The sequence below is a fragment of the Ptychodera flava genome, chromosome 22 (genome assembly GCF_041260155.1).
Source record: "Ptychodera flava strain L36383 chromosome 22, AS_Pfla_20210202, whole genome shotgun sequence".
Taxonomy (NCBI): domain Eukaryota; kingdom Metazoa; phylum Hemichordata; class Enteropneusta; family Ptychoderidae; genus Ptychodera; species Ptychodera flava.
The window spans coordinates 24,116,720-24,142,113 of NC_091949.1; the positions used below are offsets into that span (position 1 = coordinate 24,116,720).

The 25,394-nt window shown below is 37.0% G+C and overlaps 1 protein-coding gene across 1 annotated transcript; it reads right to left on the reverse strand.

Annotated features, from left to right (window-relative positions):
* Positions 1–58: 58 nt before the first annotated feature.
* LOC139123006 (protein SPMIP2-like) lies at positions 59–17,423 on the reverse strand. Its single transcript, XM_070688946.1, has 5 exons — positions 17,041–17,423; positions 7,078–7,301; positions 5,681–5,739; positions 3,879–4,079; positions 59–2,093 (listed from the first exon to the last, which is right to left on the reverse strand). The coding sequence occupies exons 1-5, from the start codon at positions 17,159–17,161 to the stop codon at positions 2,069–2,071; spliced, it is 630 nt and encodes a 209-aa protein (XP_070545047.1). The 5' UTR covers positions 17,162–17,423; the 3' UTR covers positions 59–2,068.
* Positions 17,424–25,394: the final 7,971 nt, after the last annotated feature.

Consider the following 25,394-nt stretch of genomic DNA (forward strand, 5'->3'; position numbering starts at 1 on the left):
TTACATCTATACACTGTACACATAAACAATCACTCCATTTGTCATCTTGTTCAGTCGATTCTGAATTTGGAAAAAAGATGAATTTTTATTTCATAAAAAAGGGGACACAATACACAGCATTCAAAGTGTAAAAAACACACGAGGGCGCTCTTATACAGGTAAACTGATATACCTGGTTGAGGGCGCTCTTATACAGGTAAACTGATATACCTAGTTGAGGGCGCTCTCAGATAAAAATTATGTACAGAAACACTTATCCTGAAGAGCAGAACACAAAACCTGAAGAAAATGAACATTTGCACATTGAAAACTTTGCCATAAATTACTGTGAAACTTGAATCTCTAAAAAGAAACATGTTAAAAGACAATTGCACAACATAATGATAAATATACGTGCTTTAAGTGCAACACACTTGTGCCTTGGTAGGACAGAAAGTCAAAATAAACTAAATACCGGTCTGTAAACACATTTCAGGTCAAAATGAGCTGTATAGAAAGCATAAAATGTACAAAAACAATAATTTTAAAGCACTCTTTGGGATTTTTACCCTTCCTTATCTATTGTTCTACGGCATACTTTGGACTTGACTTTGTAACTTTATCAGGGAGCCTGTCACACACAGGCCAGTGAATTTAATCCACCAACACAAACACTGGTCTAACAATAGCCTCTATCCGGTTGCAAAAACATTTAAAAGGAATTTTAATACTGGCGTTTGTCATCTTCCTCCTGTTGACCTTGTCATTTAATTCCCTTTTTTTCATATTTTAAAAGATGCAATACACTACACAAAGAATTTGAGTAAAATTTTCATCGGTGAGTGATGAAATGTTTACCAGTGTCTACTACACTTGGGCTTTTATGTTGAAGTTGTGAACAAAATTTACGTATTGACGTTGTTCAAGAGTGAAAATTACAAACTGGCTTGAAAATATACATATTTCAAAGCTTTCAGGAAGTCAAGATTGAATCTGATGAAACTAGACGTAAAGGAGAATTTTGTGATTTTTGAATCTGATAGGAAAGATGTGATTGGTACAGCCAGGATTGAACAGCCACTCTGATTGGTCAAAGCATTGATGCCTGCAAAGCTACTGCTAGCTTGTACACAGAATTGGGGTAGTTCATGTTTTCCTTGTTCAACCCTTTCCACCATGCATATTTGGTCCAATTCTGTTACACAAGTATTTTCTATAGCACACAAATGGACCACTACACTTGGAAATGGGGGGGGGGGGGGGGAAACAAAACGGTAACAACTGATAGAAAGACATTGAATTTCAGCATACAGCAGTAAATATTTACCCATTTTCCTAATATTTCAGCCACGCCCTACTTCACGTCCATTTTGTTTAATGGGTTTCCATTTGGCAGATTTCAACACAATGAATTTAAATTGAACGGCAATGTAGATCGCTGTGAGATAACCATTCGGCATTGAACCAAATCCTGTGTTTTAAGATGTACATTAATGCGTAATGCATGAAAAAATTTAAAAAATCTGATTCATATTATTTTTCAAGTACTCTTATCACCAGAGACTATTTCTCACGCTGTTCACAAGCAGGGTGGATGCTGTGCCCTGTGAAATGTGCCACTGTATTGGAAAGATGCATACATAAGTGAGAACAGAATGCGAGGGCTGGTGTTTAGACTGTAACATTGCTGTGTTCGAGTGCTTTTGGAAAACAGACAAAATGAAAATCCGTGCCCAGGATGATAAAGTGACTTGGTTACACACCGTAGACCCTAAGAAAAACAAGGGTCTGTCCTTATGCTTGAGATTTAAATAAATCATAAAATTAAAAGCATTTTACATATCTTGTCAAACATAACAACACAATATAACTGCTTCTAATACTGTGATTCATTTGGCCCCACAGCCCTATTCTTTATTGGAAATATAACAAGGCAATTGAATAAAAAGTGTGCAGAAGGAACACTTGAGCCAGCAAGTGACTGGAATGGACGGATGTGAAAGTTACGTGCAGGAGATAAAAAATTGTTTTTTTCTTCTTTGGTGGGGGTTGTGTTGTGGAGAACACTCTTTGGTATCTAATGTGTCTTCTAATAATCTGGAGCTGGTGTCACACTATATAGAGAGAAAAATGTGGGGGAAAAAAAAGAGATAGCTGATGATGCACAGGTGACATGGTGCAAATAAGCACATTAGCACAGTGTTACATGTGAATAACTCGGCAACAAAGAAAAACTAAAATAGAGAAACTTTGAGCACTATCATTTTTCCCGCCAAAAATTTTGATGCAACATTTTACCCATTTTATGAATTTTTATGTAATTTTTTTCATAATTTTGGACCATAATGGATATAATATTTCATTGGCTATAGATTTTTATCAAAATTTTTGCCAAAAATTAGGAAAATATTGACTGGTGTACATATGATAAAAGTGACAAATTTAACTTTGGCACTCATGGGTTAAGGAGGAATGCACCTTGGAGGTAGCTATTCGCTTTCACATTTTTACGTTACTTTCCTGATCTACTGCATTTGCGGACTCAATTTTAAGCTTGTGGAGCAAATATTTATGTGAAAATTTAACATCTGTTGCAGTAAAGGTAACATTGTAATCTCTATATAAATTTCAAACATCCGTAATTGAGTAATTTGTTTCTCTAATCCGACCCAAACTTGTCACAATGATCCCTGACTTTCATTTTTGATCATGAGAGGAGACTTTGAGTTGCGTTGAGGAAAATTTGAGCAAAAGTTAACAACTTTTTACATTTTGAGGTACATACATCCTTGAGTTCAAATCATGGGCAAAAAACAGAGAGAACAAATGTTTATCACTTTATCAAACACTGAATTGAAGATTAATGAGCTACAAAATGGTCATTGCTGGCTTTCCCACATGAGATCGTCATCAACTTTGACTCATGGTCATGTTTGTATCACCGGGTTTTTTTGAACAGCATGATAGTGCACACATTTATCATTATTTGACAATCCATATGGACTGTAAAACATGTCTTTTTAGCTCGCATCCTTTTATAGTTGAGTCTGTGAATTAGGTATACAGTCACCTGTAATCTAAATATGCCCATATATGGTCAAAGGGGCGATCCTGGGTATTCAAAATGCCAATGTGAGGGCACTTTTTTTTAAAAAGTGGCCACCCCCTTAAAATCTGTGATTGGATAGATTTTCTCTATCCATGGTAACTGTGGCAAAATTGGAATAGGTGACAGTATACCTTTAAGATACTGCTAATTTAAATTTTTCCCCATTTTGATGTCTTTTCCTTGTTTTTATGATGAGCACTTAAATGAAGTTATATTCCTTTTTTTGGTTTTCAATGCTTTCAACATGACTTTTGAAAACTTTTATAATTTTCATCCTATCTTTACTTTTAGTGTAAAGTGCACTGGCAACTTTTTTGAAGTAATGTGCTACATAAGAAGTAAAGATTACGATTATAAGTTTATTTCCTGTGATTTACGATGCTATTTTTTGGTAAAGTGTTGATTGCGATGAAAATCTGAAAACACTAAAGCATGAAATCAATTCAAAGTGTTTAACAGTATTCAGCTTACTCAAGACTGTGCTGCAATATAACATCTAGTTAATGACATCAAACGTATTCTGACATTGACAGTGAAATTCACAGGATTAAACTTTTGAAGGATTACAATATGGAAACTAAAGATGACCAAATACAGGAACCAGGTTTCTCAAAGGCTCAGAAAAAAAGGGGCTGTCAATTTACATAATAATGCATTATTTGCATATTCTTTTGTTACACTGTATCTATTGTGTGGTTATTAACATAAGAATAGACTGCTCAAAATCAAGAGGGGTGCCCCAGCCCTCAAAATCCCCTTGTGGAGGGCCCTGGGAACCATTTCAACTTACTGGTACTCTGTTGGTTTTAATTGCAAACTGATTCTGCTCCTGTTGCTGGATGCCGTTGATGCACGAGAGCGAACGCTGTGACTAGACCTCTGGTCGTTATCATAGGAATAATCCCGGAAGTCGTGAACAGTCCGTGGCCGGAGTGGTAAAAGTGATGTTTCTGAATGAATCCGAGAGGGACTTCTCTCTGGAGGTGGATACCTGAATGTCACATATGGGAAAAAAATTCAGCTTTTTGCGAGTAATGCACCTTTAACCCTTTGAGTGCTGTAATTTTTCCCACCAAAATTTTAGTGCAACATTTTACCAATTTGCATGAATTTTTCCGTAAATCTTTTATAATTTGGACCAAACAGACATCACATTTCATTTGCTACAGTTTTTCATCAAAATTTTGGCAAAAATTTGAAAAAATTTGACTGGGGTACATTTTATGAAGGCGACAAAAGTTGACTTTGGCACTCAAAGGGTTAATGGCTAAATGTTGGAATAGTATTTAGTGTTTCTGTGCAGGTACATATTTGAGAAAAGGTTTCGCATTAAAGAACAAATATCATTCTTTGAATTTACACTGGCTTGCAATTGGAAATACATGTCTCATTTTTTTAACCCTTTGAGAGTTGTCATTTTTCCCACCTAAATTTGAGTGCAACATTTTACCAATCTTTATGAGTTTTTTTTGTAATTGTTTTGATAATTTTGGACCAAAAAGAAATGAATTTTCTTTGGCTACAGTTTTGTATCAAAATTTTAGGAAAAATCTGAAAAAATTGTTGGGTCTGAAAATAAATTGTCTGCAGTATATTTTATAAAAGTGCCAAAATTGACTTTGGCACTCAAAGGGTTAAGAAAATGATTACCCTAACAATGCATGTAAATACTAGCAATGGATAGATCAGATTGTATCTTGTAATCAAATGGGAGCTGTCTACCCTGGAAATATCAATCAATATAATCTATTGATTTTTTCATGCATGTACATGAGCAAATGAAATAAACAGAGCAAAGTACATTTCTACTTTGGGTTGAGGTTTACACTATAATATACAAAATTAAGTTTACAATGTTGCCAGCTTCAGGAGTGTCAAATTCAAGTGTAACTGCCGGCTGGCCCTGACAATTGACTTGGCAATGGTCACTTTCCTTGACAACAATATCATGCCAAACATTGCTATCGGGTATTGTCAGTTAGACACACTGCTAAATTTATCTGACTTTAGCAAAATTTCAAACGACATTGATTGTTAGATGCTGTCACAACTGAGGTGAGAAATACGGTTTTCCTCCTTTTTACATTATCTCTACCTGAGAATACAGTATTTCCATCACCCGAATGAAAATTGATGAAATTATTACTTTTGATAGTGGAGAATTTCTCTGTCGCAAATCATTATCTCTGAATCTAAATTTCAAAAATTTATATCTCCAATATAGATAGTACTAGCACAATTTCAGGGATGGATACAATGGGTAGCAACTCAGACAGAAATTGCACAATGTACAAGTAGATAAATTTATACGCTGCTCCCATGATTTACATAACTTTTCCAATACTTAGTCAAGTTCAAAAAAAGATTAACAACCTTGAATATTTATGCACACCTCTAACACTCTACTTTACACAAAATACATGCAAATGAGGTCAGCACAAAGGGGCCAGACATCACTGAGTTTTGTCAACTAAGCTAGGGAGTCAGTCAAGTGAAAACTAAACACTTCATTTGTTTAATCATTAGCTTCTTTGCTGATAGCAGTGCAATCATTCAGATTGGATGTTGCTAGGTTACTAGCGTCATAGTTACCATGGATTCTGATAGAGATGAGTGTGTCTGTCTTCTGACGCCTGGCGAAACTCTCCAGTCTGTTCAAAAAATAATCATAAATGTTTTAACTTGTAATGATTACTTTCAAGATTTAAAATGAATTATGCAAGAGAATTATTGACAACACTTCAAAAGGAAAGGTTTTGACAAAATCCAATCTTCAGGTTCAAGCACATGTACATGTGGCAAAATGAATGAACCAGTCCCCTCATGTAAACAGTGTACATGTATGCATTTCTGACTGCATTAATACAGGGCAACAGTATTCAGCATGTACCTATTTGATTAACAAACACATTGTATGCACTGTATGGAGAGCCAGATGATTTCAAATGATTTCATAACCAATATAGTATTATTACAATACAGGGTACACTATGTGTAAAGTAAGAGCAGCTGCACTACATGCCATATGGCAGGGAGCCAATTTAACCCTTTGAGTGCTGTAATTTTTCCCGCCAAAATTAGTGCAACATTTTAACAATTTATATGAATTTTTCTGTAATTTTTTTTATTGTTTTGGACAAAACAGACATCACATTTCATTGGCAACAGCTTTTTATCAAAATTTTGGCAAAAATCTGAAAAAAAATGTGACTGGAGTACATTAAATAATATAGACAAAGTTGACTTTGGCGCTCAAAGGGTTAACCAGTCCTAGCTAGCCAGTGCACCTGGACTCAAGCAATACACCTGCATGGGGAGGCATATTGCCTCAGCTGCATAGTTCAATTTTAAAAACTGTCATGAAATCCTCAATGATTGATGTGTAGATTTCTCATCGAAATTTTTTCTGAGTAATTTAAAAATTTTAATCATCAAATTTCACATTGTAAACACCAGGTGTTCATTCAATCTAACACATGTACAGATATATTGACACAGGGCATTTGAATCCATGGATAAAGCCACACTAGGACCAAATTCCATGATATTAGAGTAAACACTATGTATTTAAGTATTAGGGTTTTGGCCACGTGCATGGGTGGAGGGACCAAGATTTGTGATGGCCCAGAATATTGCACTATTTTTAGCATGATAATTTCATTGGGAATGTAGCAACTACCATCCCAAATTCTTCAGAAAACTGATGACTTCATTAGTTAACATAACAATTACCAGTACTGATATGCAAATTAGGACTATGCAATGAGAAATTCCAGTGGAAAACACTGTATTAAATTTTTTTTCATGTTTCACAAGCATAAGGCTGCTATCGATGTCAAAAGCTGACTTGAATTTTCACAAATACTCTTTGTCCATAAACAAAATATACGCAAACAAAAACAAAACAAAACAAACTATAGTATACATCACCGAAAAGGTAGATTAAAATAAGCACTTTCAATATTAAGGCAGATATGTTATAACCTCACCTTAATTTGCATGCCGGTTCTCAGTAATTGTCTATCCGTGTACCAGGGTATCCCCCACCCTATTTCACCCACCCTGGTTGACCTTGGCCGAGGGTGGGGCGTGCCAGGAGCTGCTCGGTAAAGATACTTGGCTTCACTGCATCCTTCCTGTGACATTGTCCCGATACCAACATACCTATCATTGGTTACAACTTGTACCCTGTAATCACCGATGCCATCCGGTCCTGGAAGAACAAAATCATTAGAAAATGTCTATAAAAAATTTAAACATTAAAATTATATACAACATCAAGATATTTGATTAAATATGAAATCCGCAATCATAAATCTCCTGATTTTGTCTATTAAAAAGATTTTATTGACTGAAATTTAGATTAATATCACAATATAGCACTAATTGCAAATGATATCATTTTTATTTCATTAATATGCAAAAATAAATATTTGTCTGCATTTTCCACAAGAACAACGACAATTAAAACCTACTAGTGTGGCAAAGGATACTAAAGGTCACACTATTTCATGGCTCAGACTACAAGTTGCGACAACCGCCTCGCACACTACGATAAAATTTGTCTGAATTTCAAGCGGTAGTGTCTGGAGTCGCACGCATGCATTTTTAGTTACATCCTGAAATCGCGATTGATGCCATTTTGTTTATAAATTTGAAGTCAGTTAACATATATATTTACTACTACATGTAAATGATCATGATAGCTTATGAAGTAAATCATTTTTCCCACCCAAATTTTAGTGCAACATTTTTATCAATTTTTATGAACTTTTCTGTAATTTTTTTATAATTTTGGACCAAATGAACATCACATTTCATTGGCTACAGTTTTTTATCAAAATTTTGACAAAAATCTGAAAAAAATTGACTGGAGTATATTTTCTAAAGGTGACAAAAATTGACTTTGGCGCTCAAAGGGTTAATCGATAAATATCAATGATATACATGTATAACTGCATTATAAATATAGTGTGGTAATGTAAAAATATGTTTCATAAAGACATTTTGATGAGTTGAAATATGCTTGAGTATAACCAGGTACCTACTGTGTTTGTAATGAAACCATACTTTGGGGAGGGCATTGAATTTGTTAAAAGTTCAACAACCGTGAAAAGATCTATTGTTGTGACATTAGAATCGATAATTTTGTACTCATAAAAATGCTAACATCTCAATTATTGGTGAAGCCTAGCAGTCAATGAGATAACGAGAACAAACAAACACTGCAATTGATTTTTATAGTCTGACTTCAAAAGCAATAAATATCTTTAATTCAGTCTGTGAATTTGCTACTACCAAAGCCATGTAACTATTTAACGTTCAGATTTGATTGTTTGTAGTAGCAGCAACCATTGAGTGGATTAAATCCTGGGTGTTTTTTTATTGAAAAGGACAAATGACTAGGGACAACTCATAGATCATGGAGGAATGACACTGTATGTAGTTTAACCATCGGATCTGACATGGTTGTGTAGTCAAGAAACACAACGCAGTGATTGTGTACGTATTACTGCACAACTCTATTTACTGTGCATTCCATTCGAACTGTTTTTGTTCTGTTGATTGTATTCACAGTTTAAAGAATTGAATGTGGCTGGCACAATGTACCAAGACAGATCTCTCTGAAGTACATTTTCAAGTTCAGCCACTAAGATGTCATTTAAAAAAATAGACTGGTTGAGTAGACACATACCCGAACAGTGTGCAATTAGTGGTTTCTAAACTAATAAATAGCTCCTCCATGTGTACTGTGTTACTACCACAGGTAGTTCTATCTGTTACATGTTTGGCCACAAACATATTTGCACAGTGATGTGCCTGGGGTGTTCAAGGCTGGCACATAAAAACTTTAGCCATGAGTACCCCCGGGGTGAGGACTTCATTTGCCGCTACAGCTATAGTCTTATCTTAAAGAGGAGATCTTAACAAAGATTTTATGTAACAAGCTGCACTTTAGAACTCATCCAATGAAATCGGCATGTACGATATTGTGTGGTGTATCCAATCAGATGACTTTCACAATGCAGTGTGCATCATGACATTTGTGGAGATGATCATGTTAATTATTTGACAAAAATCAGTAAAATCGATAATTTAAATTTATACCGAGGCAAGTCTTCATCCTAAATCATTTGCATTTCCCAACATATGACACCTGTTGATTCTTATTGCGTTAAAAACTATATAAGATGATACTTTTCCATGAATTCTAACACTTTTCCTTGTGCCAGTATACATATTTACATTGTCACAAGTTAAACGTATTTCATTTTTCCCAATGTCATGACGACAAAGGAATTAAATCACTACAAAAAAACTCCAATTACTGAGTACTTGCCAAAATGTGCAGTCAACTTCAATTGAGTCAATTAAACACACTTTTCTGTTCATTTTCAGAGTGAATCGAGTGGGATTTTTTATTGCTGAAAAAATACCTTCTTCGCATTTGTATTTGAGTCATTTCAGGTACAGTACAGAATAACCTACTGGGTCTTGCGTTTGTCGACCGAACACCGCTTTCCAAACAAATACCAGAAAGTCTCCTTAGAGCCGGACAATGCTGACACAACTGGGGCATTGTGTGGACAGGTCTCACGGCAACTGAGAGACCGACCAAGAATCCGACTGCATTCAGCGGACCCTGTCTGCTGACGGGTAACATACCTTGCTCTCCTTCACATTATGGGCTAATAAACTGCAATGCCCTGTAACTCTGCATCATTCAATTGTCCCGTTATCCATTCAGTAGTGAGGTGAAGAAAGACGCCATGGCTATTCACAAGTGCTCACCGCATTGTACATAAATTCTCTACCCTTCCACTATTAAATCTTGGAATGTTCCTATTGTTGTCAGCAACATAATTGGACTTTAATAAATGATACCAGGGTGAAAGGGTTGGGGACTTTTTCAAAAGCTTTATGGATCATTGCATGTGGGGAAATTATTTTCAGTGATCACGTCAATTACCTTCCTTTATGAAAGAACCTGACAATACCAGTAGTAGGATGAATAGAATTGTACACTCACATAATCGGTATCTTATAATATACTGGTTCTCAATGCTAGTAGTGTTCTGTTTCAAAGTTTTCGTCCCACATCTAGTTCACAATCAACATTTTGTTCATCAGGGGTGTGACAGTACCACAGGGACAATGCCGTGGACTTGTTCAACATGTGTCTGCGTACAGTAATGTGTTATTGACAATGACAGCATGTACATGTAGTCACGCATGGATTATGATAGGGTGGCTGGTACGTATACAGGTGAATAATGAAGTATGTGATAATTGGACAGGGGCAGACACAAATTAATGTCACGGCTGAAAGATTTCATGGCTCATTAGAAACAACTAATATTATATAGGGCTCAGCCCTTGGTGTCGCGCCAGGGGTTAAGATTGGCAATGTTATTGTATTGATTCATGATAAACTGTAATTGTTACTTCATAAACGTTTATATGACAACTATGCCCAGTTTCCCTCTGATGAAAGCAGTTCACGTACGTACACGAGTCAAACCCTGCAGCAGGGCAGGTATAGATTTTCTGTAGCGTGTAAACATTTTGGACAAAAATTGGCAATTTTTACAATGATAACAGCCTATTGCGTTAAACAAGTGACGTATTATGCAATCATTATCATTGCAATGGTAACCGCACTGCCCACCTTCCACTGCAAGCTGAAAACTATAGCGTCCGTCTAAAAACTGGCAATTTTGAATCTAATTATTGACACAGGGGGCGCTCTTCTATGATTCCATCCCAGCATTCTTTGCGTATGCCACCGTTCATATGCACGACAGTTTTCTCCTTTATCTATATTAACGATATTTTGTATCAGCGACAAGGTGCATAATAACATTTACTGGCTAATAAGAGAGGTATATTTTATAAAGGCATGTTATATAGTAGTAATTTGTTTCGTATTTGTTTATTTACGAGTACTCAAAAAAAAAACATGGCGGCGCCCATGAAAGAAGGGTACACTTCCGGTTACTCGCATAGTATATTATGAATAAGCGCATGCGTAGTCAGTAAGCCGCTGGCGCGACTACTAATAAACAAATTACATCCTGTATTTTCCTATATTTTAAGAAGGAAGGTGGAACACTACAAAAGTAAAAACACATGAAATGTAAAAAATATCAGAAATATACGTCAGTGAAATATACAAATATATATATATATATATATATATATATATATATATATATATATTATATATATATATATATATATATATATAAAATATACACATATATACATATGTATATAGATAGATAGATAGATACATAGATAGATAAGAGGACATGTTTATTTCAAATGGCTACTTTGGTATGTGTGTGCGTATGTGTGGGTGTGTGTTTGGATGTGTGTATATATTTATGTCTCATGTCTCAGTACTGCATTTATAGAAAATTTTGTATGAACCCAGGTAACACCAACACTCTGGGTTAAATATTGACAGAAGTAATTTAAACTAAAGTAGACTTTGATTATGCACAAATGAACGGGATCAAATTACTAGTACTTTGAAATTTCATTACACCTAAACCATGGTGTTCAATGTTGCTGTATGGTAATTAACTGGTACACACTGAGTCCAACTGCTTCCCGTTGTTCAATGATCAGGTAAAGTTTAATTACTTTCAATCATCTATGGACATTTATTTTCTATAAAATTTTTTTAACTTTCAGCACATATTCTCATAGTTAACCATTTCTCAAATTCTCCACTATAATTACCTCAAGATTATGATTGAGTAGCACAATGCATTTACATAGGCACTGCAAACATATGCAAATGACCCTGTGCAGACACACAGACACAGGTGTAATTGGAAACCAGGATGTAGTTTTCTATTTCTTAATGAGCGAGTCAGTCACTCAAGCATACATGTTCCATTCCGCGAACAAACATTCTATTTTCAGCTTTTTAGCTCCAATGGGAAAGTAATTAATGCTATGAAACAATTCACTGAAATGTCATAGGGCCGTTGCCTCATTTTGGTATAGCCGATGATTTTCACTGCATGGCTGCCTCCATTGCAGAGTTACCATGGTTGTCATGGAGATGAATTGTTTCACTTGGCTGATGCATTCTGGGATGGGGAATTCTGGGGAAAGATAGCTTTGATCTACATGTACATGTACACTTAGAAATTGTATTATTTGCGCGCCTGTAGTCTGAGCTCATATTGGAGCAAATTGAAAATTTTTACTAAATAAACAATATCTGTAACTATTTTACTCTTGAACTTGAAGGCAGTAAATCATTTTTTAATGGAATGCTAGCTTTATCTCAGGTGGTAAAATAAAATATCCATTATGATTATGAAAATATTTGAGCTTTTTAAATATAAATTTTAATACAGGCACGTAGTTAAATGACAGTACAGACTTTGTATCCTGAAATTTACTCTGAGATCCGATTGAGACAGTTTCCGTTTGTTTTTCTTGCTTTTTTGATGTGAAATTACCTCCAGGTATTGGAGACCCATTTACACTGTATATGGTTGAACACATAAACTGAGGTCCATACTTTGCAGAACATGTACACTGAACCATACATGTGTACTGTATAGACTGATGGAGCCCACAAATCACTCTGACCATAGTCCCTCCATAACACCACTCCCAGGGCTCGAAATACTTTTTTCAACCCGCCTGTCCACTGGACAAGTCAAATTAAAAAGTGCCTGTCCCAGTGAGAAAAGTACCTGTCCAAAATGGCATAATTTATTCTAAGAAACTATACTAATTTCAACTCACCTGAGACAAAGTCCAGAGAAATTGAATGTCATTTTTAATGAGTTTGATAGGAAGTTTTTGACAGAACCAACAAGTGAATCTGGGAAAGGTTCAACAAACTCACGTCTGTGTTGTATGCAAAAATGGCGTAAGGCGAGGAAAAAAAATTATCTGTTCAACGGGCCCGACCGACCCATATTTGGACCACTCCACATTTTTCTTTTTTTTTTCCGAAATCTTTACGAATCTGAAGAAACGCGGAGATGTTATTCAGTGAACATCTGTCTGTAAGATGAATGACCTTCACATTTTCGATGACATTGACTTGAGTGAGATTGATACAGGCTATGATTTGAAGAGTAAAGGTGGAAGCGCATCACAAACATTTGGTCAAGGTGAAGGGCAGGGTTAATACGCCGTGGAAAATAAACTATTACGCCACGTGTTCCGTATAGCTAAGACACTCTGTACTGTATTGTTTCACGGCGTTTATTTCACGTCCGAGTGGTTGTACAGTCTATATTTTCTAGTGTTCCTATTTTCAGTGTTCCTTGAAAATTCTTTATTGTTCTTTGAGTCATCACTCGTTCCGATTTTCGTCATGGCTTTCTCCTATCAAATGTGTGATTATAAGCAGCAGTTCTCACTGCTGGACGGACATGATTTGTGTTTCCGTTGTCGAGAATGCACAAGGAGTCAACCTTGTGACATTTGTTTGACTTGGACACAGGACGAATGGTCTAATTTCGCTCCCTCGCTCGACGACGTCACCCCGGACATCCCCGGGGCTGACCCGTCAGTTTCTGAGTCGCGAGTTTTGGTTGTGTACCGTGCTCATATGGCTGGTGACACCAACACAGAAATTAGCTCCGTTAGATTCAGGTGCCGCCAATGAAGCAAAAAGGTGTTGTCGTGCTAAGTTTTTCAGCGGGCAGGCAGATTTCAAAATTAATCAGCGGGCGGGGAGAAAATATCAATATTTACTGTGGGCGGGGAAGAAATTTCATTACTTTCAGCAGGCGGGGATAAATTTTTGACAGTGGGCACCGGAAAATACGTAGAGGGAGGGGAAAGCGGCGTGCTTAATAGAACCTAACTTAGAGGGGAGCAATGTTCCAAGGTATACTGCTAACTGCTTGCATGGTTTTGTGTTGATCTGGGTTGCATAGTGGGCATCTAGTTGGCAATGGGGAATTTCAGTAGTAGGGAGAGGGCAGTGGGGAGCTTGAATTGTTGTGGGGAGTGGGGAGCGGGCAGACTGTAGATACCGGAGGGCAGTGGGCATCAAAATTCAGTGGGAAGGCACATTTTCACTGTATACCAGTGGGAGGGCAGTTACGAACAGCTCTCACTTTCCCCTCCAAGTTTTAGGTCAGGGTCAAAAATAAGAAAAATCGGTATATCAGCCTTCAAAACAGGTTTTGTGATGATTTTGAGAAATTCATGAAATTTACCAGTTGGCGGCACCTGTAGATTGACCTGTAGAAGTGAAGGCAAAGAAGCTGTTCTGAGACAACCAACCCATGTCAACAAAAAATTGAAAAAATCATGAACGTACTAAACAACATATCCAGTATATGTTATGTGACTAAGAAAAAGCATGAAACACACAAAAAGTGTTTATATTATATGTTCTGTTTAAGAAAAACCAAAAAAAAAATCAAAAAAAAAAAAAATCCGACCTACCTACCCAACTTTGAAGTCATCCCGCCCCGTTGAACAGCTTTTTTTTTTTTTTTGGCCTAACAACGACATCCGTGTCGAGATGGCTCTGAGAATCTCCCAATCTAAGAGATTTGAGACGTGACCTTAGATAAATCAACATGGCTGACTCCTGTAAACAGTGATTAGATATTATCGAACTTTCTTTTACTTTTTTCTGACAGGTATATATCCAAACAATGATTTTCAAAATTTTAAAAGGTACATAAATTTAAACTTATGAATATTTGCTGTAGTCAATAGGTTGAATACTGGTTGCAGGCTGAAAAATCTACCTGTCAACTTGGACAAGTACTTTTCAAAACTACTTGTCCCAGGCCAAATTTCACTTGTCCGGGACAGCAGACAGGTATTATTTCGAGCCCTGACTGACCCCTCTCATCCCCCCCACCCCCACCACCACACTCAGGGAGACTAAATATTGGGTGATAACATTTTGCTATACAAGGGATTTACAAAAGAAGTGTTGATTTGTAGAGTATGTTCTGCTGTACTGCTTCCATCCCTCAGTCAGTATGATATGGCCTATAACCTTTGTGCTCACAGGTAGAAACTGAAATATATTGGGGATGTTACAGATAATTGAAAACACTTTGCATATACTACCGGTATACTGATATAGCATAGTGAATACACAGTCACTTGTTACTAGCTGCAATTCTGTGTGTTACATGTATATACACAAGTTCACTTTACGTGTATATACACACATCTATGAGGCGTGTAGGCGCAGAGCAGAATTGCAGCTAACAAGTGACTGTGGGTGAATATGTCACCAAGAGATCAGTAAAAAGTGCCCGTATATACTGTACATGTGTGCATGGCTTTGTTACCATGAACACAAGTCTAAAATCCAGCCAGTTTTCAAGAGCTCTATAAACTACAAAACACTTCACAGGGCCTGGAAAATATAGTAATGTTAGGTTCAAGGCTTATAAAGCATAAATGTACAAGCATTGGGTACTGTTTTACAGCAGTTTGAATCAGAGCTAGTTCCATTGCAACACATGAAGGAGATAGTGTTTCAATCTACTTGTCATGCCGTAAGATTATCCCTGTGTTGTACTCACACTGCTCTGACTGGCTATCGATTACAATACATAGTGCAGACTGCAGAGCACAAACATGAATGCTGTAATTTTTCCCATCAAAATTTTTGTACAACATTTTACCAATTTTTATGAATTTTTCTGCAATACTAATGATAATTTTGGACCGAATGGCAATAACTTCTCATTGGCTACTGTTTTTGATCAAAATTTTGGGGGAAATCTGAATAAGAAAATGTTTGGAACTGAAAAACACTCTCTGCATTACTTTGATATTGGCTACAAAAATTGACTTTGACACTCAAAGTGTCGATGTAAAATTAGTCAAAAAAATTTGTTTAAAAGCCACAGATGACTATTCAGAATGGAGGTACATGTATCACTATCAGTTTGCAGTAAATTCAAAACTGAAAAATGAATCCCTCCTCTATAAACTGACTGCATTGTAACAAACCATCACAATTTCTGTCATTGCCATGAAGATACTGTACATCTATCATAAAATTGCTTAAAATGGCAAACAGATTGTGTTGTACTGGCCGCCATGCCAAACCACTTGAAAACAAATGTTTTCAAATGATATTTGATAATGCATTGATACATATCAATGTCTTGCATCAATTTTACTTATCTATTTGTTTGTTTGTTTGCTTGTTTGTTTGTTTGTTTATTTGATTGCTGTTATGATGATAATTCATGCTTGGATCACTGTAAACATATTGTGGTTTTTTTTCAAAAATCCACACATGAACAGTAGTACTACTTTGCCTAATAATGATATTGAACTGTACATCTTAAACTATGTCGTGAATTCACCACAGAACGATAAATAAAAGAGACGCCTTGAAAAGAGTTTCGCGGCCATTGTTTCTTGGAGTAAAGTGACAAGAACATTATGCATTAGTGAGTATACTGTACAGTTTGTTAAATTAGAAGCATTTCACAATGTTATTCTCGGGTTTTGTCCTCGGAGCAAAACGGTTTGGAAAATTATTGTGAAAGAAGCTAACGTGGTTTTGAGTTGGCAATGTGTAGTAAATATTTTATTGAGGGTATATTACAACAACTGATGTTTCTCGACTTGCAAACAATCCGATAATTGGCTGTCAATCGATAGCACCAGCCGTGAAAAGACTAACTATGGCAGAACGCGGGTTTATTCTGCGAATGAAAACACGTTCTCCGTGACTGCTTCTGGTGAAGCATGTCATGACACGGGAAATACATATGAGTGAATCGAAACCGGTTCCAGGAAACGGAGATGGACTCTTGCTCGCTGGCCTTAGCGGAAGACAATATTTAGGTGAGTTATGTGACAGGGTCGTTTATCAACAACAACAGCACGCTTCATCGAATCTTTTCGCTTAGCGCGCTGCCAAAAAATCGAACACGCTGTACAGCGCCGCGCCGATACTGGAGGAAACTCACCCGTGAACAGCACGGCTCCCTTGCCCATGGCGCGGCCACCATATTTCGCCCTCCATGTTGCATTGGAAGTTGCCGAAGTTGACGAACTCCGCCTGGAAAAGGGTAAGACATCTGCCGACATCACGGTGCTACTTCATGCGATAAATATACACTGTGCACTTGGCGCTCGAGTCACTCAGCTGATCACCTTCCGTCCAACGCTGTCGGTTACTAGAGGGCGTTGCTAGGTACATCAATTATTAATACGAGGGTGTTCCAATCCAACGCTACTGAACATTTTGTAAGTTAGCGAGGTTCACATTCGGGACAGTTATTCACGATAGAGACATATTTCAATTAAAAGGTACAAAATTCATGCAAGTATGAACTTTGAAAGCCTGGAACGAGCTCTGGCGAAAGAAGAACGACGCACGACTTGCGTCCGAACTGTGAGATTGACTCATGACGCCGCCACCCCCATGGAAAATGGAAGTGCTGAATCGTACCCCCGATTCCTTCCTTTGGCCCCCTCAAGGCGGCTGTGCATGCATTTAGGAAAATGCAAAATTCCAGCATATGAAATTAACTCCAGAGTGTTATGTACTGGTTCATTCTTATCATGGAGCATTAGGGGGAAGTACGGACATGATAACATTCATTGGAAAGTAGTAAGTCTCGTGCCGGCGAGGTGGACAGGTGAAATTAGGTGAGGGCGCTCTCTCACTTTCTCCGGTCATAGACAAACGTAAAGCAGATCAAAATCCAAAATCCGGTGTAGAAATTGCGACTTTTCCACCATTACGTATTCTTTGCTGTTCTCGTCAGCATTCAGTCGCCTCATTGTCTAATATTTATCAGACTGACGTTTATCCGACAGTTTACCATATGACAATTTTGTCAGTATTCATCTTTCGATTCACTGTGCCTTGAGAGATTTAGTTTCATCATAGAGCCTGAAGATTGAAAAATAAAATCAAATGTGAGTGTCTCTTGTAATAACATTCCCTTCACCACAAGATTTTCAATGGGTAGGCCAAGAAGATACAAGTTCAAAATTAAAATGATTAACACTCTTTTGGTAAGCACACTGGCAGAGAAAATGTATCGTAGAATATTTTAAGTTGCCAATATATACGCTTATATTATATATATATATATAATATATAATATATATCCAGGGCTCGAAAATTTTTTTTAAAACTCACTTGCCATAGGGCAAGTGAATTTTCAATTTCACTTGTCCGGAAGAAAAAATCACTTGCCCTGAATTTCAGATGATTTTAAGAGTAAATATGTATGGTTTTATTAATGTCATTGTAAAGAAACAGTAGCTGTAACTTACTGAATTTGTGTCCTTATTCTGTGTATCAAAAATAATATCTTATGTAACGTAAACATACACAGTGTTTCAGCCAGCTTTTGCTAGCATGGGGACACAGTGACCCATAGTAGGTCTTAATGGGGGACCAATTAAATTTTTGGGGGACATGTAATGCATTTCAATAAAACAACACCGGTACATTGTCATTGTGTGTCATCATGACCTGGTACCTGGTTTCAATAGGCAAGTCAGGTAGGTGCACTAAGGGTAAGTATATAATGGGCCAGCGGTGTTGTGTCAAATTGTGCCCACATGAAACTTTCAGTATCATTTAGTTTACTGCTACCACATGGTATGTGCATAAACTGCAGGGTTCCCCTAAGTCACCAAAATGATTAGCCAACTCTTTAGCCAAATAAAAAATCTTGTAGCCACTTTGAGCAACTTTTAAACAGTTTATGATCTCAAGTGTAGCACAGCTTTCTCGGCATTCAGGAGTTCCTAATTTTACAAATCAAGATGTTTTGTATGTTGTTCATGATAGTTTTTACATTAAAGAAATATTTGTTTAGTTTTTATTACATTAATTATCTGTGTTTTTTATGACATTGAAGGGATCGAAATACTTTTTTATTTCTGATGGTAAACTTTTGCCACAAGAAATAATTACGTGGCAATTCTAAAAATCAGGTAGCAATGTGAAGTATTACCACAGATACAGAATACTTCTGCAGCATTGAGTTAGTGTTCACAGTATGACAACTTATCATACATATACACTACAAGCTCTACTACCTTATGTGGCACATTTGTGCACTCTTTAAGTCATGATGTAAATTTTGTTAGCCACACAAATACAAATTTTCCATGCAGAAGAAAGCATTCGGTAGCATAGTGACAGTGTAGATACAAGTATTGTGGTGTTGTGTCATAGTTGTGATCAAGCAGGCTCAATAGCATCTTCAGCATAAGTATCCTTTAAAACAAGACACACTGATATTGTTCAATTCATTCCCAATGTTTTAAAGAGTAATAATAGTTTTAATGATAATGATAACATTGTAGCCAGGAACATTTTCATTTGATATTTTGATATCATCAAGAAATGTCTAGTGATGTTCACTATTACATCATTAAACTGGAGGACTCTGCAGAAATATTAATATGATGATTTGAAATGGATATGTTACTGCAACTACTGTTGACAATTTCCCTTTGCCATAACTGTTACTAAATTTTAATAAACTGACAGTCAAGCTAAATGCCATTAAATTGGAAAGCACCAAGAAATTACCTTTTATCATAAGATTGTACCTATTGGACCTCCCTAGGTGGTTTCTTTTGAACCATAATTGTGTACTTAAGGGGTCTTCATCATGACATCACATAAGATGACCCAGATTTGACCTTTCAGAAAACCTCAAATTTTTCTCCTTTTCCCTTGTATTCTGACTCTGTTTGTGAAAGTTTCCTTTGAAATAATGGTTTTTACTATCAAACTGAGTAATTACAGGCTAAATTTTGATTCAAGCAAAGTAGATAAAACTTGGACCAAAAAAGGACGACCGGTACGCGGGACTCACAGACAGAGGCAAAGCCAAGCCTCAGTGTATTCATCATGCCTCCATGATGTATTGTAGCACGGTCCGTCTATGAGGGACTGAGGGACCGCGATTGCAGAATCAAACAGCAACAATGTTTGCTTCACGTACCAGGGAATTTGTAACTTTGTAGAAAGGAGAGTAAAGTGTTTCAATACATTGCAACTTTGTAGGAAGGAGGGTAAATTGTTTCAACACCTTACAACATTTTATTGTAAGCTGTAGTTTTCTATTGAGGAGGCATCGTGACATGATTTCATGAAAAGGAAAAAACATAAGAGCTGAAAAGACGTCAATATTTTGCTATTTTGTAACCAAGTAGAACAGAGCTATTTTATTGGCCGGCAATATCTAAAGCGGTACACTCAAAGAACTAGAGAGTCGCAGCGCGTACGTACAGTGGCCTCATTGAAATTCACTTGTCCGTCGGGCTGGGAGAATGTTGTTTTCACTTGCCCGGACTCAAAATTCACTTGTCCCGGGCGTCGGGCGGGCGAGAATTTTCGAGCCCTGATATATATATATATATATATATTACATACACACACACACACACACACACAATCGCTACAGTGCCAAGTTGGTGGCAAGTACAAAATAGATCTGCATCACAGAAAATCTAGGCTTTTTTACTACTGACATTTATTTATTTATTTATTTATTTATTTGTCCGTTCGTTAGTTCCTTCATTCGTCCATTTTCCATATTTGTTATCATGACTTATTGACCGATTGAACTGTTGAGGGCGCTACTGGAAACGAAATCCATCACTCTTATATTCTTGTATATTAGTTCATTTTCATTACTCTTTGAAGTTCATCGCTTTCGTGATTTTACATAGTTTGTCTAGTGTTTAATTTACAACAATGTTGATATGACTTTTCATCATGCTGACTATGGACATACCATATTGCATAAATAAATTTTGACGGTTTAACGACAAGTTCGCTTACTTTACCCTGCAAATTCATATTAGATATGAATTTTCATTCATTGTACATGTATGATTTAAACCCAAGACAAACATAGTTTACATTGTACCAGTATTCTATGATATTATCAGTACTCCCACATCATCTGTCTGACATGCGAAATATGCGATACGTGTTTTCCAGTGACATAAAATTTGGTGATATATTTACCAGTGCAAATTTTGCCTTTGAAAGATATACACTTCTGTCCATGTAATAGTGATATAACAAAGTATTCTTTATGTGATGTACACTCTTGTCGAGGTAGAAAATATTACAAATGGAGAGAAGCACATGTCTTCAATGAATGACTTACAGAATTAAAAGCATAATCAAGTTGTCAAGGTCGATCGTTACTAATAGACATTAATTATCACTGTAATCACCACAATCAAAGATGGATGACTCAGTATCGAAAACTGTTGAATCAATTCCGGTGATGGAATTTTAGAGCCTCAGTAATTAGATGATGTCAAAATCGCAAGCGAGCCGACTAATTACATTCACAAGTCATCTACAGAATCTACTGTGTCTTTATAAAGAAATTTTGCCATTTGATATCCATGGCAATTTTACGTTGAAACTTAGGGACTAGGGCTGGATGATGACTGTGGTGGGAATTTGAGCAAAAGGGGATATATGGCGAAAGGACTTTTTCTTTTCCGAGTCTTCGACGTTTAAATGCAGAAAGCCAACACCGCAACTTTTATCTTTCGTGTTTTCAGAACCCAAAGTGCAAAATAAAGTTAGTCATAATTATCTATAACCTGGGAGAGTAGTCCTTCACAAGAGCATGAAGCATGAAAATAGGAAACCTTCGATCTGCGATTATATAATCATTCATAGGTGTGGTACTTGAAAAAAAGTTGGACATATTGAAATCCTTTTGGAAGACTAACAAATAAATTAAATACGTGTCCGCGATTGACTAATTGCCGAGGTATAACAGTTTTACTTATTTGTTTGTTTATTTGTTTGTTTGTTTGTTTGTTTCATTACAAGAGTAATTGTTTACTGTCTGGTATTACGTTTCAGCCCATCGGACACGTGTCGTGTATTGCCCCTCTAGCAAACACCTGATGTATTTCACTAGGCGAGTACAGATCTAAGTGATGATTTGTCTTAATTGAGGTTCCGAGACGCGTGCCACCATTTATAGAAATTTTAATTATGACAGAAACAGTGTGCTGTTCCCCAGGACAAATTCGTGACTCAACATCAAACGAAATGTTATCGTTACTGACACATGTACATTATGGTGCGCCAACTTTCCTGTAAGTTTCAATTGTGTATTAAACAACGCCAGTGATTGCCTTTTCCTTTGAAAGGTTGAAATCCCAGGCATTTGTTTTCGCATATTCATTTTCACAAAATATTTCATTTGTAACCTCACTGGGCACATCTGATTTTTTAAGACGTCACTTTAATCATCTTTTCGTGATATGTCTACGTAGTATACGTAAAACATCCACCAGGTTTCAAATTTAAGCATTATCCGATAAAGATCTTTTCACAAAAACTATTGAGCGTTTATACTATTGTGAAAAGTAAAGCGATCTTTCACACAATGTTCTCAGTTCCGAGGAAGATATGGACGGGCATGGCCGTAATATTTGAAGGGCATCAAGTGTTGGACTCATATTACGCATAGACTTCTTGTAGAAGTGTTATAACAAGGTAACAATCTAATCTTGGTGTCACCAAAATGTGGGAAAACCTAGGTAGAAACTAATATCATAAAATAAATGCTGCCACTGAAGTTTAACTGGAAAGTCCAGCGCTGTTTGTCCTGCATGAGCATAAAAACTTCAACAATAGAACCCCTCTTGTAACCATGGCCTCGTAGTAAAACAGCTAAATTAATGTTCCTAAGAGTTGAATGTTTGTTATTTTGATGACTCTCGCAGGGACAGTCTATTTATTCTCCGGAGTACTTTCACACTGCAGACGTATAATGGAATAGCAAATTGTCATAAATTGGCGTCATTCTTGATGATTTATAAGAACATATTAATATTGATACGCTGTGTAAGATCGTATATCTTTCCCTACCCATCGATGATTTGATGACAACCGTGTAATCTAGTCAACACAGGGGTTGTTTGTACAAATACCTGTATCGTGTAGGATTGCTTTGACAGTGTCGCTCTCTAGATACGAAATCTAACAAGGGAAAGTGCCAGTTTTGCATAAATGGACTTCGAGACTGGAAAACTAGAATAGACGATGACTATTTTCGGATGAGACTCTGCATGGACTGATTTTAATAGAAAATTTAGGTTTACCAACAACTTTTAATATATGAACTTCAGGGTTTTTTCTTCCCCCCCCCCCCCCCTGTTCTAGGTCGCTACAGTGTTTCACTCAGCAATTGTTGGACGCATTCTGGCTGCAATAACTGTAGCCTTTGGGCCGTGCAGTAGCTTTTCCATGTTTCCACATGGGAAAAAAAGCCAACGCACGTTCTCGGGTTACAATTATTGCAGGTAGGATATATTCCGTCTCTCATCGTGAACAACAGATGTCTGAACACCATGGTAAATAAGAATGAAAACAAATGTTTAAGGTTTATTGCCAGCGAGGGCGCTGTCATACGAACAACTCCAGAGCTAAATCATCACGTACAGAGTCGAGCGGGCAAACTATATACGGTGACAGATCAGTGAGGGCGTGTTGGCAGTGGGATCTCTTGCTCAGCCAACCGGTTCACGATCACCTCCCAGTCGACATGACAATATGGCTCAGATGATCAAGGGAATGTGGCACGCATGATCTCCGGTGGAATAGCGGAGAAATGACAAATATTGATGTATTGATACGCCGCGTGAGATTTGTCCATACAATGACGAACGACATGAAATGCGCAGTATAAAATACTCTAATATCCGAGACCTCATCTGATTTATCGCTGATGGGGCGATGGAAAAAACTAATTTTAACACGTTCGCAGTTAATGCATATTTTCTTGAATAAATCATGTTTCGTTTGGAGAACTTGCAACTGCACGGGTGAATTCCAGTATTTTAGAATTTGAAAAAAAGGGAGGACAAAACCCAGAGAGTTTGGAAAAAGTTCTGCACTAGTAGTTCTGTGATCGAATTGACCCAGAGGTCAACTGCCTATTATGCCAACTTGATTGCATGCGATCTTATCACATTGTTTATCTTTTCTATCTCTGTGACTTATACTCACATTAAAGACTGCACCCCGGTTCGCATTTTCTCTCTCCGGAATAAAATTGTCTAAAAATGGCCATTTGAAGTCAATCAGCGCGATGAAGCGAAACGCCAATTCCGACATGACAGGGGATGAATGTTAATGTCGGAGAAGCTTCGTCAAATGGACAATTTTGTGCAGAATTTCGAATTGTTTTCCCAAGCAGCCCTTGAGGCTCAGCCCCCGGTGCAGAATCAAGCGCAAATGCCTGCGGTGTGGTTTCGCAGGTGGTCGCGCGAGATTCTGAGGAGAAATGATACACTTTTATCTGTTCCATTCCCACAACTTGAAGCCAGCCGCTATAACACGCAATAAGTTTACTATATTTTGAGGCCTCGAGTGATTCTTGTAGTCCGTTAAAAAATAATGGCATCACGCAAAAAAATGAGTGCTGGCACGTTTCTGCTGTACGGTGGACAGTCTTTGTCCGTTATTTGAGCGCATCTCATACTTTATAACTTAAACAAATAGTAACCATTTGTGTAAGTTAGGACTTTAATTTTTCAGTGTGTGCTGACCGAACACCACCTGAATCCACAAAGCACGCGTGCTGCAACGAATTTGCCATCAATATGACTGACATGACTTTTTACAAAATTAAGCCGATGCAATTCTTTGGAATACAGTCCCCTTGCATTGACTTTCGACATCTTTCGCTAATATTTTACTCGTACTGTGCTGAGGTTAAGGTTATATATCGAACAACTGCGAAATATTTACGTGAACATATCGAGATATTTACCTCGACTTTTTCCTTTATGCACACGGAACACTATATAGCCTCACAAAGCCGTCGAATAAATGTATCTTTCCCTTACAACCTCTTTAATAAGCAAATATTAAATACAGAGAGAATGAGAGAAACAATCATGCTTGATTTATGCTGAAACGTAGAATATATCGTAACATAGAAAGAAAAGCAGAAAAAAAAGACAAAACGGTGTATAAACCGACCTCACCCTAATCATAAGGGGCGGCCTACACAGTGAACGCATTTGCCTTGTCTTATGCTCTGAGCCGTGTCCTGAAAAATCCCTTACCATGCGGTACAAGTCCTGCCTGCCGATCGAAATTCAGTCTTAATTCGCAATATGTGACAAATATATCAGTATTAATTAGGCCCAATGAAGCTCCCGTCAATGATACATTTTTTCGGTAATCGAATGTAAATCCTATTAGAATCATCATTGATCATATTTCGACAAATTTATTGAAAATAATAATTTCGATTTATATGGCGCTGACCTCTGCCCCAGAGGAACGTAT

Bases quoted from the DNA above. Each gene is read 5' to 3' on its own strand.
- LOC139123006 (XM_070688946.1), bottom strand. From the start codon at position 17,161: ATGTCGGCAGATGTCTTACCCTTTTCCAGGCGGAGTTCGTCAACTTCG. The intron at 4,080-5,680 runs GTAACTATGACG...TGTGACATTCAG, and splicing joins CATCTCTATCAGAATCCATG to GTATCCACCTCCAGAGAGAA. The intron at 2,094-3,878 runs GTAAGTTGAAAT...CTCTCTATATAG, and splicing joins TTAAAACCAACAGAGTACCA to TGTGACACCAGCTCCAGATT.